The 22,041-nt window shown below is 52.9% G+C and overlaps 1 protein-coding gene across 1 annotated transcript; it reads right to left on the bottom strand.

Moving 5' to 3' along the window:
* Nucleotides 1-5,266: 5,266 nt before the first annotated feature.
* BPIFB6 (BPI fold containing family B member 6) lies at nt 5,267-17,087 on the bottom strand. Its single transcript, XM_032859363.1, has 15 exons — nt 16,991-17,087; nt 15,655-15,739; nt 14,874-14,978; nt 14,252-14,401; nt 14,033-14,096; nt 13,549-13,609; nt 12,666-12,757; nt 11,480-11,656; nt 10,380-10,433; nt 9,826-9,999; nt 8,777-8,844; nt 7,321-7,366; nt 6,457-6,520; nt 5,947-6,023; nt 5,267-5,330 (listed from the first exon to the last, which is right to left on the bottom strand). The coding sequence occupies exons 1-15, from the start codon at nt 17,085-17,087 to the stop codon at nt 5,298-5,300; spliced, it is 1,347 nt and encodes a 448-aa protein (XP_032715254.1). The 3' UTR covers nt 5,267-5,297.
* Nucleotides 17,088-22,041: the final 4,954 nt, after the last annotated feature.

Below are 22,041 nucleotides of genomic sequence, written 5' to 3' on the forward strand. Positions count from 1 at the left end.
GGGGACACAAAGGGGGCACAGCCGCCAGAAATCCATCAATGGGTTATGTCAGAAGCAATTGCGGTTTTTCCTGCGGGCCTGAGCTAAGCCTTCCTCCTTGGGGGAGAGAGAAGGGGGAGTGGGTGGGGGCTGGGGTTATTGCCCAGGGGCGGGAGTGAAGGTGTGGGGTTTTGGAAGCAGCCCAGTCCTCCCAGAGCTGGGGGCAGGGAGGGGCATTTACCTGTAGAGTCTCTCTCCAGGGTTCCCTGAGGGCCACCCGGATGGCACAGAATCTATTCCGCCTCCCACTGATCCCAGGCCTGGCATGGAGATAGCGGTGGCGCCTGGAGAGAGGAACTCTGCGCTACCTTGGGGGATGGACACCAACTCCACCCCCACCTCCCAACCCCCAGTGTCCCCAGGCTCCAGAACAGGAGCTTTTCCTCCTTCCTGAGGCTGGTGCCCATGATGGTGGAGAGAAATTCATCCTTCCATCCATCCATCCTTCCATCCCTCCCTTCCTTCATTCGTTCCCCCTTCAGCAGGCATTTGCAGAATACCTACTGTTTGTTGGGCACCAGGGATCCAGAAATGAACGGAAGGAGCAAACCCCAACCCCGAAGGAGGTGACCCATAGAACCACGACACGAATGCACGTGTTCTAGTAGCCACGTCTTTATAAAGGTAAAAAGAAACAAGTGAATTCATTTTAACAGCACAGTTTATTTAACCCAATATATCCAAAATATTGTCATTCAACATTTAATACACAATTATTAATGAGACGACATGGACTCTTTTTCTCATATTATGTCTGCAAAATCTATGACCTCACACCAAATTTAGACTCATCACATTTCAAGTGCTCACCTGTCCTATTGGACAGCCCAGCTCTGGAGGAAGTACCAGATAAATCCATGACACAGAAAGGCAGAGGCTGATGACAAGAATAAAGCAGGGATGGGTGCAGCTTTCAATATGGTGGTCAGAGGAGGCCTCCGATAGGCGCAGGTGTGCCTTTGACCTGCAGGAGGAGAGGGAGTGGGCCAGGGGGATGTCTGGGAAAGAGCCTATAAGGCCAAGGGCAGGGCAGTGGGAAACAGATGGCCAAGGGGGCGATGGGAGCCTACAGGTCACTGTATGGATTTAAGAGACTTTGGCTATTGTTTTGCCATCCTTCTATAAGTACTGGCTCAGGCATCCCCTCCTCCAGGAAGCCTTTCTAACCCCCAAGCCTGCTGTGATCCACAGCCCCCTGGGATTCCCTCTGTCAGAGTCTGTGACACATAGATCTGTTGCCTTGTTTCTGGGTGTTTGTGGGTCTGTCTCCTACCCAGGGCCTGGAAACACTACCTGGTGAGATGGGGAGGAGGGACGGTGTTTGCCACACTCACCCCATAGCCTCAGAACCCCTGTCCTTACAGTATTCATCCTGATGACCTCAGACACTGAGCCAGGTGACACAATCACACCACTTTTTTTTAAATTAACTTTTTATTCAACTAGAAAGCACATACAGAGAAGGGCCCAGATCCTAAGTTACAGCTCAATGCATAATTACTGATTGAGGACTCCAGCAGCCCCTTGTGTCCCCTCCAAGTCATTGCCTGTTAAGGGCGACCACAGTCCTGACGTCCAACACAAGGGATGAGCTTCGTGTGCTCTCGAGGGTCCCTGTGTGGAGTCGCGGGTGGGCACGGTTTCCTGTTCTGTGTCTCTGAAACTCATTCATGTTGTGTGACGCAGTGATGCACCCCCCTTTGCTCTCTACCACTCTGTTCTGTGAACATACCACAGTTTGGTTCTCCCTTCTGCGAGCGGCACCTGGACTTCCCCAGACATCCCAGGGGGCCCTGCAATGCAAGTCCAGCCAGGCTAGCTGACTAACGCTCACCATTACAACCAATGCCCAGCCTGGTCCCTTGGAAAGCAGGAAAGTGCTACCTAGTTTCTGGCCTGCCTTGTCTTTTCCCAACTCCTTCCAAACACCATCCACATCCCAGACACCTGTAAGCTACCTCAGGCCCCCAGGCTGAGTCAGAGATTGTGCCTGCCTTGGGGGAATTAAAATACATATCTCCAGGCCCCACCTGGCCACCGTGACCCAGCAGGGCAGGGCTGGGGGACCTGGGAACTGGCAGATCTAACAAGCCTCTGAGGGCAATCTGATGGGCAGCCATATTGAGAGCCCCAGGGAGGGTGATGGGGAGCCAAGGAAGGGATTAGAGTGGGGAGGGAGGTGGGGGGTGGACTTGAGGAGGTCAACTACCCCCAGGCGTTAGCTCCTAGAGTGAAGACTCTGAAGCCAGAATTCTGGGGTTCAAAACCTGAGTCTGACTGTCCAGTGACTTCTCTTGCAGAGCTGTGAGTTCCCCATCTGCAAATTAGGTGCCCACCCTCCCCCGAGCAGTCTGGCTGTGAGGACAAGTATCCTGGAAATGGACTTTAGGGCATTAAGAGAGGGTGCCCAGACTGCCCGAGAAATCCTGGGGATGGCGAGATCCCTGGGAAGTCTTCACAGAGTTGAAAGTGGGCTGGGACAGTGATTGGGGAGGACACAAATATGGGGGAGCATTGTGTGGTGTTCTTCTTCCCAAGGCTGGGCTCCTTGGCAGTCCCCTGAGTCAAGAGCTGTGGGCCCAGGGTCAGAAACCTGAATCAAAGACTTGCTTCTTTCTCACTCTGTGACCCCGAGCCAGTCACACACCTTCTTTGGATTTCCTTACAGGAGAATGATGCGTCCCACTGCTGAGTGTGGCGTGACAGGGGAAGGAGGAGGTTTAGACGCGGGAAGGCAGGGTTCACGTCCCAGCTGCACACGTGTGTACCCTTGGGCCCGTCATGTCACCCCTCTGAGCTTCCACTTGTTCATGTAGGGCTGGGAGAGAGTGGAAGGTGAGCAGGGCCCATGGGCTGAGAACCTTCAGCGTTACCTTCCGAGGAGGTGGTGTCACAGCACAGGGCTCCCCTGGCCAGCTTAGACCTCATTTCTGCCCTGGGGTAAATCCGGGGTAACTAGCCGCTCAAAGAATGTTGAAATCAGATTAAGGTCACAGCATCCGACCATCTCATTTCCCAGATGGGAAGAAGACTGAAGTCCAGAGAGGAGCTGTGGCTTGTCCAAGGCCACAGAGTATGTCCCCAGTCATATGGGGGGAGCCCAGACCTCCTGACTCTCACAGATATGTGCCTTGATTTCTCCATCAGAGCACTGGCCTGGGGAAGGTGACGGCAAGGCTTCAGGGGGCCGTGTATGTACTGTTGGAACATCCAAGGGCAGTCTGGGGGAGTGGAGGGGCGTCTCTGGCATGCCCAGGGTAGGGTATCAGCCAGCGCTGGGTCACCCAGACCTCTGGATCTGCCAGGCCTGCCTCAATGCTGCCATTGTCCCGGCTTTGGGGAAATGATGGGTAATGGGATTAGGCCTGGGACGGGAGATGAGGAGACAGCCCTGGCATCCGGACCGTGGCAAGGGAGGGCCGTCCCTCCTCTGTGGCGTTGGTCCAGGCCAGGCTGGGCCAGGGCGAACCTGCCAGGGCCCCATAGGCTCTGGGAGTGCTGGCCTCCTAACCCGACCTCTGGCCACACCATGCCACCCACAGACATGGAGCCCCCCACCCTCACAGACCCACCCAGACCCCCCACGTACAAAGACTCACCCCTTGGGAGACAAAGAAAGCCTAACAGACAACGCACTGAGGCCCAGACACACAGCTCCATGGCTACCAACCCAGGAATTTTCGGGGCTAGAGCACCAACTGATCACCCTTGATGTACATTTTTTTTTCCCAAAGTCATGGATTTCTTTTTTGTTTTTACATTCTAACAAATGACACCGATTTTTAAGGTCCATATAGAGCAGACTTGTTTTAAAGTGCGTTGTTCACTTTGTTATGTATAAACATACATATACTTTCTATTTTATATTTATTTTTAATTGAAATATACTTGACATACACCCTTGTGTAAATTGAACGTGTACAGCATTTACTTGTAGACGGAGTCCATGTAGAGAACAGTAGCTGTGCCAATCTTGGAAGAGGTGACGGGGCAGATACGGCAAATCCTGGGAGCCGATCCTCATGCGAGTGTTGTCTGTGAGACACAGAAATGCCCCCGCACAGACTCTGTACACGGGAACACACGGACACCCAGACAAGGATGGACACCAGAGCTCCTACCCCATTCAAACCACTACAGTGGACCCTCCCGTCCGCACACACGTGCCAGACCGCCCTGACCCACAGGCTGTTTATTGACTGGCATGAGCTCACAAACACACAAGTTGGCCCTTGGCCTTATACACTTAGCATCCCCCCACCCACCAATGCCAACCTGACACACCTGTTCACATCTCTCCCCGCCTCAAAAACTCATTTGTGGCTGACACTTATTGAGCACTTACTGTGTGCCAGGCACCGTGCTCATGAGGACTTTTCATCATTTGATTGACTTAAAGTTCAGGAAAACACTGCAGAAGTTGGTACTGCTATCATTCCCATTTTATAGGTGAGAAAACAGAGAGGTAAAATGACTTGCCCAGGGCATATGGCAAGAAGACAAAGTCAGGATTTGAATCCAGGGAGACTGGCCCAAGAGCCCAGTTTCCAATCCCAGCCCTGTCTCCTGACTTGCCAGGTGCCTGGGGCCAGTTGTTCAACTTCTCTGAGCCTCATTCTCCTCATCTGTGAAATGGGTACAGTTCTCGTGTCCGTCGGGTGTTATGAGGGTTGCAGAGGCTGACATGGGAGAGCTTCTGCAGGCTCCCTGTGGGTGGGGCCATCCTCAACACAAGATCTGGGGCAAGCAGCTGAGATGGGCCGAGAAGGGCTTTGCCATTTGCTAAGATGTGTGACGTCATGAAGGGAGTTGGCCCTGTGCCTCAACTTCCCCATCTGTAAAATGGGGATAGCCATGGTTGCATGGGTTATTGGGTGGATGAAATGAGATAGTTCAAGTAAAATCTGGAGCATGGCATTCAGCAGGCGCTCCATGTATGCCCACGTCCGCCCCCGAAGGCTGTGACCAGTGTTCCTGTAGACTCCAAGCCAGTCTTACACTCCAAAACCCACTGAAGCGGAAGAAGAGGCAGGCTTCACTTTACTACAAATAAAGAGATCAAACCATCAGATGTTCGTGAGGAGCTTTCTCCTGTTTATTGCCAAGGCCCAGCCCAGGCCGGCCCCACTCACTCCTTGTCAAAGAGGGTGGCCACTCGCAGTAAGGGGCCCTGGCCCACCGGCTCCACTCGGGGGCTCCTCCAGGGGGCGCAGCTGGGCGGGTCCATGGGGGCAACCAACAGGCGAATCCTGCTCTGGTCAGTTCAGCTTCAAGTTCAGCACCAGGGCATTCTGAAAGGAAGCAAAGGGCCAGGTGGGGCCAGGGAACCATCACACAGGATGGCTCAGGCTGGTGGCCAGGAAATGGAAGCCAGGGTGTTGTGTAGGAGCAGAGGATACGCTAGATCTTCCTGTGGCCCTTTGCATCTCTAAGTGTCCGTTTTTTCAACGATCAAGTGGGGTCAGCATCCCTACCTCCCAGAGTGGAGAGGTCAAATGAGAAACACATACATTTATGCTTGCTATTAAATACTTGGCATGCAGTGTAAAGTTAATATTTATTAAGCACTTACTGTATGCCTTTAGGTGAATTATCTCAATAGTTCTCTGAGGTAGATACACCCATATTATCAACCCTATTTTAAGCCACAGAAAAAGGTGAAGTCATTTGCCAGAGGTACTAGAGAAGGGAAGTAGCAGGACTCAAGTTTCCTTCTGGGGAGCCCCTGGCCAAAGGGAGCCCTAGGTCTGAGGAGGAGATTCTTGTTCAGGAAAGCAGCAGGATTGTACTGATGGCCGCTGCCCTCCTCAGGCCTCCTCCCTCCAGGCTGACAGAAGCAGGCTTTTGCTCATCATTCACTGGCCAAAAGTACTGACTGACCCGGCTTTTCTTAGCTCCTTTCCTCACCTCTACTATGCTCAGCTCTGCCAGGTTGTAATCCATGTCCAGAAGGTCTGGAAGTGGGAACCCAACTTGGAGCACATCTGAGAAACACAGTGGAAGTCATTTGAGCTGATGACTCTGCAGTCGATTGATTACTCCTTAAAGCCACTCCTTGGCCACTGTGAGCAGAGTAGCGGGGAAATAGCACAGGGACGGGTTCATGATCTCTGCCAGCCAGCATGGCGTAGAGAATGTAAGTCTGGTCACCACGTACTCACATCCCAGGTCTGGGGCAAGATCTGACTCATGGTGTGGGGTCCAGAGCCGAGGGTCCCAAACTGTGGGAGGGGCCTTTGTCCCCTGACAGGTGACATTCAGACTCCATTAACTTCAAAGACCCGGCAGTGACGATCCACTCCCTCTTAGCCTCCCTTATCTGGGGCCAGTGAAGGGGATTTGAGGCCACCAAGGTGGCATCCCCTCCTTACAGTGTTTCTTGACACCAGTAAAATCAAAGCCCCCTGGAGCCCTCACCATTGACTACTGGGACGTACGCTTCTCGGAGATAATCAGTAATGAAGCCAGTCAACTTCTTCTCCTGGGGGTAAGAGAGAAAGAGAGAACACCCACATCCCATCATTTGATTCAACTCAGTTCAACAGATTTTTGCAGCCCTCACTTCAACCGGGTCTGGGGGCCACAGGAATGCATATTAGAGACATCAAATTGTTTACCAATCATCAAAACTGGAAGGACCCTGTTTGACTGTATGCTAATGCATACAGTTTGTCCCTGTTGAGTGATTTTATGGGCCTTGGGTCATGGTGCAGGCACGGAGGAATTGAGGACACGGAGGGTGACCTGTGGGTCCCATGTTGCTCCTACAGAAAACTCAGTGTTTTGATCAGTCATTCATTTACTACCTCTCTGTACCTCAGTTTCCCCATCTGTGAAAATGGAATATAATAGTGCCTATGCCCAGGGATTCAATGAGTTTGGGTAGAGCACAGAGCACAGAGTAAGTGTTTAGGAAGTGCTATTGTTGTTGTTATTATTATTATTGGAGCCTACTTGTCAGGTTCTGTCCTAGGACCAGGCTACAGAGACTAATAAAAATGACAGCTGGGCCAACCAACCCAGCCCAGTCTGCTGCTCTGCACAACAGTGCAATTAAAATCAATCCGCGGAGATGTCTAGATTCTATTCAGAAAAGGAGAGGGACTCAGAGAGGCTAAGTGAATTTCCCAAGGTCACACAGCAAGCCAGCTGTCCCAAGCCCCAGCGTGAGCTGCTCTATTCCCTCTGCCTCCATTTCAGGGGCCATCCCTGCAGTGCCAAGGGAGAACAAGCACAGTCTTGCCCTCAAATCAGACCAAAAGAAGCACTTGAGATACTTACATTGAAAGCACCAATCGACGAGGACTCCCGTGACAGGCTCAGTAATCTGCATGGGGTTGCGGGGGCAGGGGACAAGGAGTGGGCAGGACAGTCAGAGCTACTGCTCCTGGCCACGGATAAAGGGGATCTCCAACACCCACAGACCCTCCCTGATGCAGAAGTCCCTATACAGCCTTCAGATCAGGTGCTCGTAAGTCCCTACTTGGATACTACCTATGACGGAGCACTCCTCTCCTTTCATTACAGCCTATTTTGTTTCCTACAGCTCAAACCACTCCTTCTTCTCATGGGTCCTGACTCTTCCCTCTGGGACTCCCAGCCATGTCTATGCTCCTGCCCAAGGCTAGGCATGCAAGGGTTTGCTGCCCAATGAATCAGTCCCACATCCCTGCAGGGCATCGGATTAAGACCTTTCATGTGACCCCCCCCTCCCTGCACAGCCTCCAACAAGCACTAATACACGATGGCACCCGTGACGGTCATCTGATTTTGTCTTCCCAAGTTCTATTCTCTATTCAATAGCAGACCTCCCATTTTCCACTCTCATTCCAAGGCATACAGAGTCCCAGGGTGAGCACGACCTGGACCTGACCAATCAGAACATTCCATCTCTGGCGTCAGTGGCTAGTTTCCGACTGGTGAGGTGATCCATGCTAAACCAATGAGAAGCAGCCTTGGACTTGGAACTGAGCCCCCATTGGACAAGAGGCCTCTCTTGGTGTTGGGGTCACTTAGCCAACAGAGTGGACAGTGAAGATCAAAGGAGGAGGGAGATCCTGAGGACTTTGTGTACCTAAGATCCAGCCATGCCTGAAAGTAAGAAATTAAGATCTACCCCTAGAATTTTCAATTATGTGAGCCCAAAGATTCTCTTTTGGGCTTAAGCCAGTTAAGTTGGAATTGTCTCTGGCACCGAAAGAATCCTGGCCTGATACAAGTCAGATCCAAGATTAAGACAAATGTAAAAAGTAATGAGGAAGACTACGGTTTTGAAGTAGGATAATGAATATAACCTATGGAGCCAGTGCTTCACATAGAGACAGAGCTCTATTAATGTTAGCTATTAGTAGTAGAAGGACAGGCTTTCAGGAGGAGGTGGCATTTATGGTGGGTGCCAGGTGGCAGGTGGCATTTGGATGACATGGGCAAAAGCTTATTAATGGAAAAGGGGACATGGACCCATGATCAGACTCACTGTGCAAGAGCCTAGAAGAGCAGAAGCAGTGGTGGGAGAATTTGAGCGGGGCCTTGAGTGCCAGGCTAAGATTTAGGAGAAGATCATGCAAATAATGGGGAGCTATTGAGGATTATAGAAGAGAGATGGTGACCAGAGCAGCCCGGCAGTGTGGGTCATGCTGGATGGATCAGAGGGAGACCCTGGAGCAGAAAAACCAAGCTCTTGTGGTAATGCCCATGCAGGGGAACAAGGACACCAGCACGGGCAGCAGAATCTTACCTGTTCAGAGAGGTGACCATCTGCAGACGGTTCTCATGAACTGAGTACTGGATTTTCAGGTTGAAGTGCTGGCAGGTGGCAGAAGGGGACAAAAGCAGGGAGAAGGCAGTGGGTGCCCCATAAGGGCTGGTAAAACCCAGGGGCTCCACTACCTTCCCTGCATCATTGCCATGGCAAAGCAGGGGTCTTCCTCTCTGCCCATCCCACCTTCAGGAACTGAATCTAGTAGTCTCCCCCTGCCCCCAGCCCAGATTCCTCGGCATCTCTGTACCTGCCCCAGGACTAGACTCTTAAAAATATCTGGCACTGGGGCACTTGAGTAGCTCAGTTGGGCATCTGCCTTTGGCTCAGGTCATGATCCCAGGATTCTGAGATCGAGCCCCATGTCGGGTTCCCTGCTCAGTGGGAGCCTGCTTCTCCCTCTCCTCCTTACCCATGCTCTCTTCTCATTATCTCTGTCTGTCTCTCAAATAATTAAATAAAATTAAAAGTATATATCTGGCACCTTGTAGGTCCTTGCACACACCACGTTATTCTCCAGCCTTTGCACATCCTGTTATATCTATGTGGGGTGCCTTCTATCACCAGCATTAACCCTTTCTGTGGCCAGCTCCTGCTCAACCTTGAAAACATAGCGCAGGCATCACCTCCTCTGGGAAGTCCTCTGTGATTTCCTCAACTAGATTTAAGATCTTTCTAGGCTCCTGTATTTCCCTAGGTGAGCCCTTTTCAGGCCTTGTATATGCTAATGAATGTTGGAGGAAGGAAAGGAGGTAGAGAAGGGGGGAAGAAGATAGGCATGGAGGGAGGAGAGAGAAAGGAAGGACCCAACTATTGACTCTCGGTTTGTTGATCTTTCTGTCCATTCAAAGCTTCAGTGGCAGAGCCAAGGATCAGATACCAGGTGACAGCTCCCAGGAGGTTAGGATCACATAATTGGGATTAATTAAGGATATTTCAATACATTACTTGGCTATCAACTAAAATCCTACACTGCAGCCTTGAATATCCATAAGGTGGGGCTTAAATGGGAAAGAGATTGTACTCACATTTTCCAGGAGAAAGAGGGATACAGGAGCCTTGCCCCGCCGCCGAACAGCAAACATCTCCAGGGTGCCATGGAGGTGCAGCAGGCTATTGCCTGTCTCCATGGTGATCTTGGGGGGCTTGTTTATCCTGATCTGGGTCACCAAGGGCTTCGGCTTGGGATAAGCCTTAGCTACCTACAGAAACCAGGACACTCCCCTCAGGGCCCACCCTCAGATGGGTGGCTTCAGCTGAAACCAGGAGTCCATCATGAAGTAGGTGATTAGTACCCTGGATACAGGAAACATGACATGAAAGGGCTAGGATGTGTCTACTGGGAAATAAAAGAAACAAAACAAGCAGTCTGGCTCTTTCTTATTAGACATAGAAAGTATAACCCACAAAACCTGAGCTGTTTCTATGCTAGACCCAAAGAATACTTTATGGAGAAGTCAGGATGATTCTATATCAGACAAGGGAAATGTGACCTTGAAAGTCTGCCTCCCAAATCCCTTGTCCCTTCAACTGGAGAACAGGGCAGGGAGACATGGTGATCATGGGCAGTCAGGGCACTCACTTTGGGGATGAAGCCAGCCAGGGTCTTCGTGGTTTGTGGGGGCAGTTGACCAATCTACAAAATAAATCAAGGTTAAGATTACTGAAGTCTTCCCCTGTCCTTCTGAACAGACATCTCCGAGTCTATAAGGTAAGCTCTCTGTGGTTCCCTCCAGCATATTATCACTCTGTGATTAAGTAGATAAGGAGCTCCCGGGTAGCCCAGATTGTGGCTTACATGACCCAATGTCCATGGCTCTGAGCATAAGGTCAGATGCTGAGAAAATGTTGGATGAAAAACTGGCAGACAGACGGGAGAATGGATGGATGTGATGCATGAGAGGAGGGTGGGTGGACGGACTTGTGGGTGCATAGATGAATGGGGAAATGGATCAACAAATGAGTGCTGAATGGATTCGTGGATGGATGGATGAGCACTTATGCAAGAGAATGAATAATAAATGGGCAGGTGGATGGGGTGGGTGGAGGGATGAAAGGAATGATGGATGGGAGGCTGGGTAGGTAAGAAGATGTGAGGTGGTCTGATAAATGGAAGGTAGAGTGGATAAGGAATAGACTGATAGGTGGGAAGATGGATGAGAAGGTGGATGGATGGAGGGTATATGGCTGGGACCATGAATTGACAGATCAGCGGTGATGGATGGAAAGAAGGATGAATGGCCAGATGAGTAGAATGCTGGATAATGGAGAGTTGGGTAGGTAGATGGGTGTTTGGATGGTGAAGGACAGATGTATAGACTCACTTCTTTGGTAGTATCAGACCCTGTGGTTGGATGGCAGCTGGATGGATAGAGTCTAGGGCATGAATACATGACGGTGAGATGGATGGACAAGGGGCTGATGACTGGATAAGAAAATGTGGATGGATGGCCAGAGCATGAGACTTGTAGGTTGATCTATAAACACTTGGTTGCATGGACAGTTGGACGGACGGATGCGTAGATGGTGGTTACGTGGACAGAGAGATGGTCGGTGCAGGGGCATTCTGAGATAGAGACCCAAATCAGTCCTGGCAACTCCAGTCTTGGTGCTTTCCCCAGCCCCAGGATAATTCTCAGAACAGACACACCAAGCAGGGACTGTCATTCTGGGGCAGCTCACCTTAGTATCATGGACATTCACATCGAACGACTTCTGCAGAAGAGCCAGCTCTGCGGTGAGGAAGGTGGCCGAGAGCAGCAGCTGTGAGGAGCCTTCAGCATAGCCTTCAGGGAACTCGAAAGCCTCCCCAGCATTGGCAGATTGGATGGTGTTGCCCTCTTGCTGTTGCACCGTAGGCTGTGGGACAGCGAGGAGAGAGATGCTCGGCCTTGGCCATGAAGGACTGTGGCTGGGGACAAGACTCTGTCCTCCTTGGTGCGCCTGGGTGGCTCAGTGGGTTAAAGCCTCTGCCTTCGGCTCCAGTCCTGATCCCAAGGTCCTGGGATAGAGCCCTACATCAGGCTCTCTGCTCAGCGGGGAGCCTGCTTCCCTTCCTCTCTCTCTCTCTCTCTGCCTGCCTCTCTGCCTACTTGTGATCTGTCAAATAAATAAATCTTAAAAAAAAAAAAAGACTCTGTCCTCCAAACTAAGTGGCACTCAAGCCATCCCTCAAGTCAGCAAGTCACTAGATGGTAGGGCCAAGAGCAGGCTATCCTCCCAGGGTACAGATGGGTAAACTGAGGTCTGTGAGGATAAGGGAATCAGTCACTAAGCCACAGGTGGTCACTCATGGGATTGCTTAAGTAACCCCAGTTAATCTGACTGGGTTGGAGCTCTCATTGATGTAGACGTGCTTTCTGCTTATACTCAGAAGGAAGTGAGTGGCAAACAACGAAGGGCCTAGGAGAACCGCACCAGAGGAAGGCTTCACAAGAAGATGATGTTGCGGGGTTTTTCTTCCCAATCCTGGAAGAGGTGTCTCACCTAGTCACCTGGAGTTCTGGAGACCTGGCTGAGGACCCACCTCTGCCACCAAGTCCCAGTGAGACCCAAGTCCTGTCTCTCCCACCTCCTGGCCCCAGTGTTTCCATCAGTACAACTGGGTGAGCCACTCTTTGCAAGAAGCAGACAGCCTTCAGAAGGTGTGAGTGTGGGGTCAGCAGTTCTGGGAGTCAGCTCAGGACTCAGGATTCATGTTGAGAGCAGAAAGAGGGAGAAAGCTTCTGTGTCAGGGAACACTCTCCTCATAGGCTTGGGCTGCCAGGGCCGGAAGAACCCTCCCACCCTCCGCAGCCCAGTCCAGCCACCTCCCCAGCAGAAGCAGGCTGGTGAGATCCCAGGCCCCGGGTGGTCCCCTGGCACTTACGCTGAAGTCTACTTGGACGTAGCTGGCCGTGGTGGTCGGCATGGATGTCAGGACATATTTGATCGTGCCCATCTGGCCCACGGGCATGGGGGCTGTGCAAGAGGGGGTCTATTCAGAGAGGGTCCAACTAGAGGCAGGTCATAGATGCTGGCATCAGCCAGCTGCTACCTGAGCTGGCCCGGGTACCAGGAACCTTGGCCCTCTGTGTGACCCAAGGCAAGCTGCTTAGCATCTCTGGGTCTCAGTAATTTCATCTGTAGAATGGAGCCAGTGGTGGCTGGCCTGGATATCCCACTCCCTTGCATCACTCTACGGCCACGGAACTCGAGAGTTTCCTGAGGGCTGTTGTGGCTCAGTTCCCACAACAGACTGGCGTGATCAGGATTCTTGGCCCTGTTTTACAGATGCGTAGACTGAGGCTCAGAGGAGTAAAGTGTCCCAGGCCATGCTGCTGAGCACATGGGCCAGTTTTCTTCATTCCCAGCCATTGGGTTTTCCTCTCACCCCACTAAGGAACCCCACGAACACTGAGATAGCAGATGCCATAGATACCCAGGGGCAGAGGAAAGAGTCAGGTATCATCACTAGAGGATTACTATTCAGGGTGCGAGTTTTGTGGAAGAGCCCACCATGACTGCTGTGCTTGGAGTCTCGGGGGTCATGGATAGAACATTGGATGGAAGGCTGAGACAAAAATCCCAGAGTCCATCAGGCCCTCAGGTTTCCCATCTGGACAGTCGGGGGATGGACAGGCACCGAGATCTTAGACCTCTTCCGTCCCAAGGCTGGTCTTGGAGCAGGTGCTTGAATGCAGAATGAAGGCTGCTAAATCCAGCCATCCTGATGTCCCCATGTGGGAGCGAGGCATGGCTGGGCCACTCACCATTCAGGCTGGCCCACTTCCTGTTCACGTATACCAGGACGGCGTCGATGGCTGGACACATCTGGAAGCAGAGAAGGCGCTAGGCTGAGGGGGCCCCGGCATGGAGGACCTCATTCCTCACAGCTGAATGGGACTCCATGGAGAGACCCAAGAGTCCTGGAGGAACAGGGACTGGAGGGGAAACCGAGGCGCCAAGTCACACAGAAAGTCAGTGGCAGAGCCTGGCCTGGAGTCCTAAGCTCCGGACCACAGTCTGCAGAATAAGCAAGGACTGGTTCCCCAGCAAATGGTAAGCATTCCTCCTTCTGTGCTTGTGGCAGACATCACTAGATGATCAAAGCACTTTCTCCCCCTGAGGCAGCCATAGCCTCAGAGTCCTCCTCAGTCAGTCAGAGTGGCACTCGAGAGAAAAGGTGCTTGCCAGCGCTGGTCCGAGCACTGCCCTGGATGTGGGTGCAGGTGGAGGCTTGCTTCGGGCACTCACCAGGCTTGGAAGAACTTTGTGTAGTGTGCTGTCCAGGAACTTGTTGACAACCTTAGGCAGCATGCTGGACACAGAGGATGGGGACAGGGCATAGACGGTAGGCAGTTAGGCACAGGAGACATACAGGGACACGACAAAGGGAGTGACTCAGGGAGCGGGACACTGGGCAGGGGCGGCAACGTGGACCCCACCCACCTCCCCAGCCACGGAGTCCCTCACTTGCTAGGCATGTTGGTCTTCACGCTGACCAGGATGATCTCACAGCCCTCGCTCTTAAACACGGGGAGGCCCGTTTCCTCATCCTGCAGAAGCCGGTCGGTGGCTGTGATGTTCAGAGCCACGATGATCTCCATGTTCCCACCCATGAAGCTGGAGGGGTGGGCAAGCAGGCATCATGGACAGCTATGCCACTGTGGCCACTATCCCTGTCTCATCTTTGCTCTTAGTCTCAGCAGCTCTGGGAGGGGGAAAGGGTAAGAGGCACCACCCCCACAGGACAGAAAAGAGGATGGGACCTGCCCAAGGTCACAAAACCAGCCTTCCTCTTCCCTCTTGCTTTGGGGAATTCCTACACAACCTTTAAAACTCTCCTCAGCTATCATTATCTCCCCGAAGCCTTTTTTGATTGCCCTCACACTGCCAGTGCTTCCTCTGTCCTAGGCTAAGCGCTCAGTCTGTGATCATCTGGGCTCAGGTCTCGTTCCCACCCAACGCAGGAACCAGATATGCCCATCTCAGAGCACAGCGCCCAGGGGGTCCACAGTAGGTACTCAATAAATGTACACAGAAGAGTAAGTCAAGGGCATTCTCCTCTCCCCCTCCCCTCCTCTGCCATCCTCACCTCTTGCCAGTGATGGTCATGCCGGTGGACACACACTGGAAGATACCCACTCCAGGGATGAAGTTCAAGGTGATGACAGGCAGCTGCACATCCTTCACTTTCACACTGGGAGGGGTCAGACATCCACAACAATGAGAACCCGACAGTTGAAACCCAGGCCCTGAACCCGTTCCTCCACCACCTTGTCGGGAACTCTTGGGTAAATCCCCCCGTCCTGTCAAAGGGATAAGCCTGCGTCATGGGGCCATCGTGAGATGCAAAGGCTGGAAACTGTTTGTACACAGTACTTGCCATGTGTGAATCAGGACACTTGGCTGTGTGACCTTGGGCCGTACCCTTCCTCTTTGGGGGCTTCAGCTTCCCCATTGGCAAGATGGGGAGGTTTGCCAGTGGTGTCATTGTTGGCATTTTGGGCAGAATAATTCTTTGTTGTGGGGGCTGTCCTGTGTCTTGTAGGATGTTTAGCAGCATCGCTGTTTCCCGACATTGCCCAATGTCCCTTGGAGGCAAAATCCCCCATGGTTGAGAACCACCAGTCGAGATCCAGGATAACAGATATGGCTCATCTAACACCCTCTATCACCACCATTGCTGGCCCGAGCTCTCGGCCGACGCTGCTAATTGGTCACAGTCTATTTCCTGCTCAGTGCAGAGTGCTCAGAGTCCATCCTCCCCAGCACATCCCAGGCAGGCTCCTCTCCCTTCTGCCCTCTCAGGTCCTGGACACAGCATTCCCCACCACCCTCTGCCCTGCCACCCCCGAAGCCCATCCCCTGCTCACTTGGTGATGCCCTTGATAGGCTTCTTGCTTGCCTCAGCTGCCATCTGTTCCAGGATGTGGCTCTCATCCATGGCGCTCTGCACCTCTGGATGGGACAGGGTGGGGTGGGTGTCACAGAGAGATGCTTAGCGGGGCTCCCCGCTGCTTTCCTGTCTGGAGCCAACCTCTCAGACATCCCAGGCATAGGCCACTCACAAGTGGCACGACTCTGTGCCCACAGTCCCTGTGCCCCACCCTGGGCTGGGTGATCAGGGGACTCAGAGAAGAGCCACACGTGGCCCCTGTCCTCCTCCAGCCTCATGCAGCAGACAGTCACCAGCAATGACAGTAACAAGTGGCAAGAGCCATAGTATGCAGACAGCTGGAGGAACTGCAGGAGGGCTTGGTCCAGGAGGAGAAGAGTTAGGGAAGGCTCCCAAGAGGAGGTGCCCCATCGGCTGGTTCTTGAAGGAGGGATAGGAATTTTCACTAGGAGGCAGAGACGTAAAGAAGGCTAGTCCATGAAAAATGCGTAAGTGGAGAAGCGAGGAAGAAGGCAGCATAGAGAGTTAAGAGAGAAATTCGGCAAGGCTAGAGGGAGGGGCCGGACATGACAGGGAGGAAGCAGTCTGCAGGGGGCATATTATGGAGGTCCAAACTCCAAGCTAGAGTATTGACTTTATCCTGTGGCCCAGCCACCCTCAAAGCTATGTGATGAGGGAGCATCTGAGAGCTTGTTAAAGATGCAGATGCTGCTGGTTCCCCGCTGGGGATCCCAGCCCTGAATGGCACCATGCCAGAAACACTGTCAGAGACTGATTCCCAGAAAGGGGACGAAGACAGAGCTGGAGGAATTGTCCTCGGCTCTGTGCAGCAGCACGTGACTTCATTTCCCCTGACGTCGTGGAGCCAGGAGGTGGCAAGTAACTTTTACTAAAGGCCCCCCAGGAGAGTCACCTATTTCACATTTCTTTACATTTTACATTTATGGATGAGCAGACCCTAACAGAGCAGTAACACCTTGCCTGAGGTCACACAGCAAATTGTTGGCAGAGCTGGAGTTTGGCTCCAGTCTGTCTTCCCCACAATCCTCTTATGGCCCCAGGCCTACTGTCAGGGCCTGGAGAGGCTCTGGGGAAGCAGGGTTTCCAGCTCTGCCTCCAACTTGTGGAGGGACCCTGGACAAGTCACCCCATTTTCTCTGGGTCTCAGTTTCCTCCTCAGCCAAATGGAGGAATAATATCATTGCCGTTAACTTTTATATTGAGGATCATGGGATGCTCAAGGCCGTGCAAACAGGAGTGGTCACCACGCCCCACCTGCCCCCAGCCCCGCGCCCGGCCCGCCAGCTCACCGCGGTTCATGATGTCCATGCCCAGCCGCAGCCATGCCCCGGGGTCCGCTCGGGTGTGGGTCAGCAGGCCGCAGAGGGCCAGAAAAAGGATCCGCATCATGGCTCCACCTGTGCCATGGGTCCGCAGTTGGGTGCAGGCCTCCAGGCCCCAGTTTCCCTGGGGGCCTCCCATGCTCCAAAAGAGAACAGACCCCCTGGATGGTCTTGGGGGTCCAGGAGCCTTTGAACTCCATCCAGTTCCACAAACCTCATTGCTGACTTCCAGAGGGATCAAAAAGTGTCCAGACTAAACAGAGCCTCAGGGGCACCCCAGGAAGGTCACTTCCCTTTTCTAAGTCTCAGTTTCCCCATCTGTGGGCATGATGTATTCTGACCAGCCTGCACGATGGGGTTGGTGGGGGGGTTCAGTTGCTGTTTTTCATAAATTCAAGGGTAGCTCAGTGCCAGACAATGCTGGGGCCGCAGAGGGGACTGGGAACTCCCACCATAGTATGGGAATGGGGGAACCCTCTGCTCCCCGAGTCCTGATACTACAGCCAATGGCATCCCCCACTTCCTTTGGCTCAATCTCACTTCCAGAAATCTCAACTCACAGCTCCTTAAGGTCCCTTGAGATATTACCACACCAGAAAGGAAACTGAGGCACGCACACAGGTCTGATAGGCAGTGAGTAAAGAACTGAATAAGGACCTCCCCGGGCCCTTCAAGGTTTCCAGAAAAGCTTCACCTCAGTCCCGGACCCCCAGAAATCCCACCCTCTTACTTTCCAAGACCTGAAATTCTCCCAAGCAGAGGGCAAGTGATTATTTCAGGTTTGAGCTGTGGACGAGCAGATTTAAGGAGGGACCGTGGGGGCCTGGCCTGAGTCACCCAGAGAGGGGGAGTTCCAGCTGGACTCCTGCTAACATCAGGCTCTACCACTGGGGGCTCCATGGACCCACAGAGCTGGGCGCCTACTGGAGCCGCCTCCCCGGCCAGAGCCCGTACCTGTGTTCATTCATTCACCCCACATTTACTGAGTGTCTATTATGTGCCAGGGAGACCAGGCCACAAGGTACACATGGCAGAGATAGTCCTACTCCTCCTGAATCTTAAAGAGAAGCAATAGAATGGGATAGTGTGCGTGCATACACGTTGGGGGGGGGGTGTGCGTGCGTGTGTGTGCGTGTGCATGTGCGTGCATCTGCGTGTACATGTGCGTGTGTATGCTCACTCAGGGCATGAGGGCTGGGGGGGGTCAGGGAAGACCCCCCTGCTGAGAAGGAGATATTGAGACTGAGACCGAAGGATGAGAAGCAGCCAGCTTTAATAAGGCCAGGAAGACCATTCAGCCTACAATCAACATTTGCTAAATGAAAATGTGATCCCTTTCTCTCTCATTCAATTTTTTTTAATTTTTTTAATTTTTTATTAACATATAATGTATTATTAGCCCCCAGGGGTACAGGTCTGTGAATTACCAGGTTTACACACTTCACAGTACTCACCATAGTCTCTCATTCAATTTTTAAAGCTCTCTCTGGGCTTAAACAAAATCAGTCTTAGTGTTTCCTCGACCTCTGTACACACACACACTCATAAGCCACGGGCATGTGTGGGGTACCTGCATGCCCAAGGCCAAGCCTCTTTGAAAATCCCCAGAGTTACTGTGAAGTTCAATGTCAGGGTGACCTAGCAGGAAGGGGCTTGGTGAAGGTCTCCTCCAGCCCCAGTCCCATCTCCCAGCCCCAATACAGCCCAACTCAGTCTCCCATGCCCAGGCCAGCACTATTGCCAGGTATTAAGGCCACTCTGGTAAGGAACGCCTGGGTGGCTCAGGGGGTTAAGCATCTGCCTTCAGCTCAAGTTATGATCCTAGGGTCCTGGGATTGAGTTTCACACAGAGTCCCGCATCAGGCTCTCTGCTTGATGGGGCATCTGCCTTTCCCTCTCCCTCTCTCCTTCCCTTCCACTTGTGCTCTCTGTCGTGTATGCTCTCTCCCTCTCAAATAAGTCAATAAAAACTTTTTAAAAAAATGAAAAGGCTACTTGGGGGATAAGCAGCTTGGGGTAACAGGGTTGTGTGAGTGTTTCTGGGACAGTCAATGCTAAGGTTTTGTTTCTGGCTTTGCTTGTCCTTTGCCTAGGCTGTTCTTCCTTCTTAGAATGCCCTTCCCCACCCCAATCCACAGCCTGCTCATCCTCAAGTCCTAATTTCAGCCTTTGTCTCCTCCACCAGGAGGAGGAGACAAACACCGCCAGTCTCAAAGATCACAGCTTGAACTTGACTGTTTTAATCCATCCTACTGAAGATGAGTGTCTCCAGCTGTCCCCACCCCATCCTTTGCTCACATGTTTTCTTCCAACGGAAGTCCCTTCCTCCCTCTCTCTGCCCCTGTTGCCCCAACTCAGCTCTGAGCTCCTGCAAAGCAGGATCTCCACGGTCTTCCCTCAGTCTCAGAGCCCAAAGAGGCCCCTTGGATCTTCTGTCTCCATCTTGCCTAAGTCCTACAGCATCTGAAGATTTCAGTGGCTTCCTGTGGGTGGGGGGAACCAGGCAGGGGTCGGGACATTGATCCAAGCCCTGACCTTCCACCCACTTGCTGTGATCTCAGGCAAGTCCCTTCTCTCTGGGCCTCTTCTCATCTGTAAAATGACAGAGCTGGAGATGACACCATCTGGGGAGAGTTCCACGGATGGGGCCTGTCCTTACCTTGCTGAGCCCAGGGATAGCCTGCAGATGACAGACCTCTGCCTCCCAACCCTGGGACGAGAAAGTCCTTATATTCAGGAACCTGATTAGCTGTTTGGGTAATTAAGGGTTTAATAAGGCCCAGATAATTATCTAGCAGCCCAAAGAACAGGAGCCCCGAAAGATCACGTGATGCTTCAGTCTGTTCCAATGTCAATAACACAGAGGAGGAGAGTGGCTGGGGAGCCTGGGTGTTGCACGAGGGTGGGCGCTGGGAAGGGGAGGATGCGGTCACCTTAGCCGGTGTCAGGGCTCACACTGCCCCCCCTTCCCTGCATTCAGCACCTCCCACCAGTCTGGACACGTAGTTGGCACTCATCTGTTTCTTCCACAAACGTTTATTGAGAACCTACTGTGTGCCAGGCCTGTGCAGGTGCTGCATTGTACTAGGCTGTTGGGGTCCTCCTAGAGCCTACAGCAGGAGATAGACATGCCACAAATTGACAATCACAGAGCCAGGTCATTCCTGGGGTGGTAAGGGTGGTAGAAGCCGGTGACCCAGGGGGATGAGACAGGAAGGGAAACAAGGAGTTGATGTTAGTGCCGAAGATTCGTGGAGCAGAGGGTATTATAGCTGATGCCTGAGGAGCGAGCAGAGCCCCTGCTCAAGGTGTTCCAGGCCAGTGTCGGCAAGTGCAAAGGCCTGGCAGACATTGCCGGACCCCCAGAGATGCACAGGGGACACAAGGAGCTAATGGCCCCATGGGGGATCCTCAGAGGGACCCTCCTGGAGGAAATGCCTGGAGTTGATGAATAGTCGCTGAGCTTCTCTCCGGGTCCGAACCTAGGACAATGAGGCCAGGGGGATCCCGGGGCCGCACCCATACCGGCCACAGAGCTGGGGCTAGAACCCGGGCTTGGCTGGCTAGCTTCTCGTGTGCTTTCCATGATGCCCTAGGAGGACTGGCGGGGGGACCCCTTGAGGGTGTCGGAGAGTCCCGGGGTGCTGCTGGAGGACGGAGGTTTTCTTCATCCACCCCACAGGGAGCCCGCAGCTCTGGAAGACGGAGGAGGCTACTGTGCTCAATGTGCACTGGGGTTCCTGAGGCCGAAGGGGGTGAGGGCCTGCCTGAGGTCAGCGGGAAGGAAGCCAGGTTGGGACAGGAGGAGAGAAGGTCCTAGGTCGGCCCAGTCAGGCTCCATTCTGATCTGAGCCCTGAGCTGAAGGAGCCAGTCCGCAGATAGCATCGTTTTATCCCTGCTGATCCGCCCTTGAACGGCAGACGGACAGACAAACCTCACCTCCTCCTCCTGGGGGCAAATCTCCCCTCACACAAACACCGTGTGCCTCCAGTCAGCCGGCCCTCCCTGACTCTCCCCAGGGCCGTCCTGGGTACTGTGGGGAGAGCGAGGAGGCAAGGAAGGACATGGTGGGGAGGCTAGAGAAACCCCCTGCCTAAGATGTCCTGGGAGAGAAAGAGCCAAGGCAAAGGCTTAGAGGGCAAGTGTGCAAGGTGTGGATGGATCTGTGGAGGGGCCAGACCTGAGAGGGTCAGTGACCTTCTGAACACACCTACACTGTCCTATGATAAATGAGGGAATTCAATGCATCCCCGTCAGAGTGAGGGCGATGCTGACTTTTCTCAGCGGCTGGTGGTCGGATCCCTGCACTGACCTCTTCCTGCATGGACCCTGGATCCCGACCCCACAATCTGTTCCTAAGTTATTACCTTCCTCTCCTGGCTGGGTCCGTATCTTAGAATTTTATCTTTCTCCTATTCTAAATCACCCAGCCTTGGGATAAGCCTGTATTAAGTCCCAATAAAAGTAGGATTAATGAATGAATGAACTAAGCAACCAAATGAAAGAAAAGTTGTGCTCTCCTGAAGACAGTCACGAGGTTGGATGTTACAGCCACGCCCCACCCCCCTCAGCATTGCTCACACCTGCCACCCGCCATCCAGACTCTGGGTTTATCCAGGCCCCTCAGCCTGTCACACCAAGACTTCAGGGTGAACCCGTAAGCTTTAGAGGGAGACAGGCTAGTGTCCCACTGTCCCAAAGCCCTTGCTCACTGAGGGTTGGAATTCAGGCACCTTTCACCCCCCGAGAAACATAAGCAGAACGTGAAGCCTGTATATCTAGGCAGGAAGGAACACTCTGTCTGGCTAACAGCTTAGGTTATCAAGGGAAAAAAATCACATGGTTTTCGCCTGTCAGGGTTTGCGTCCCTTGTCTTCCCTAGGCCATCTTGTCATGCTGACCCACGGGGTTCAGAGAGCTTGTAGAGGTAAAGAGGTAAAGGAGTGAGACTGGCCTGTGGGGCCACAGCCCCAGGAAGCAGGCCCCCTCCTTTCTACAGACACTTGCCTATGGCCCAAGT

Source organism: Lontra canadensis, unplaced genomic scaffold (assembly GCF_010015895.1).
Source record: "Lontra canadensis isolate GAN:19392208 unplaced genomic scaffold, GSC_riverotter_1.0 scaffold16, whole genome shotgun sequence".
NCBI classification, from domain to species: domain Eukaryota; kingdom Metazoa; phylum Chordata; class Mammalia; order Carnivora; family Mustelidae; genus Lontra; species Lontra canadensis.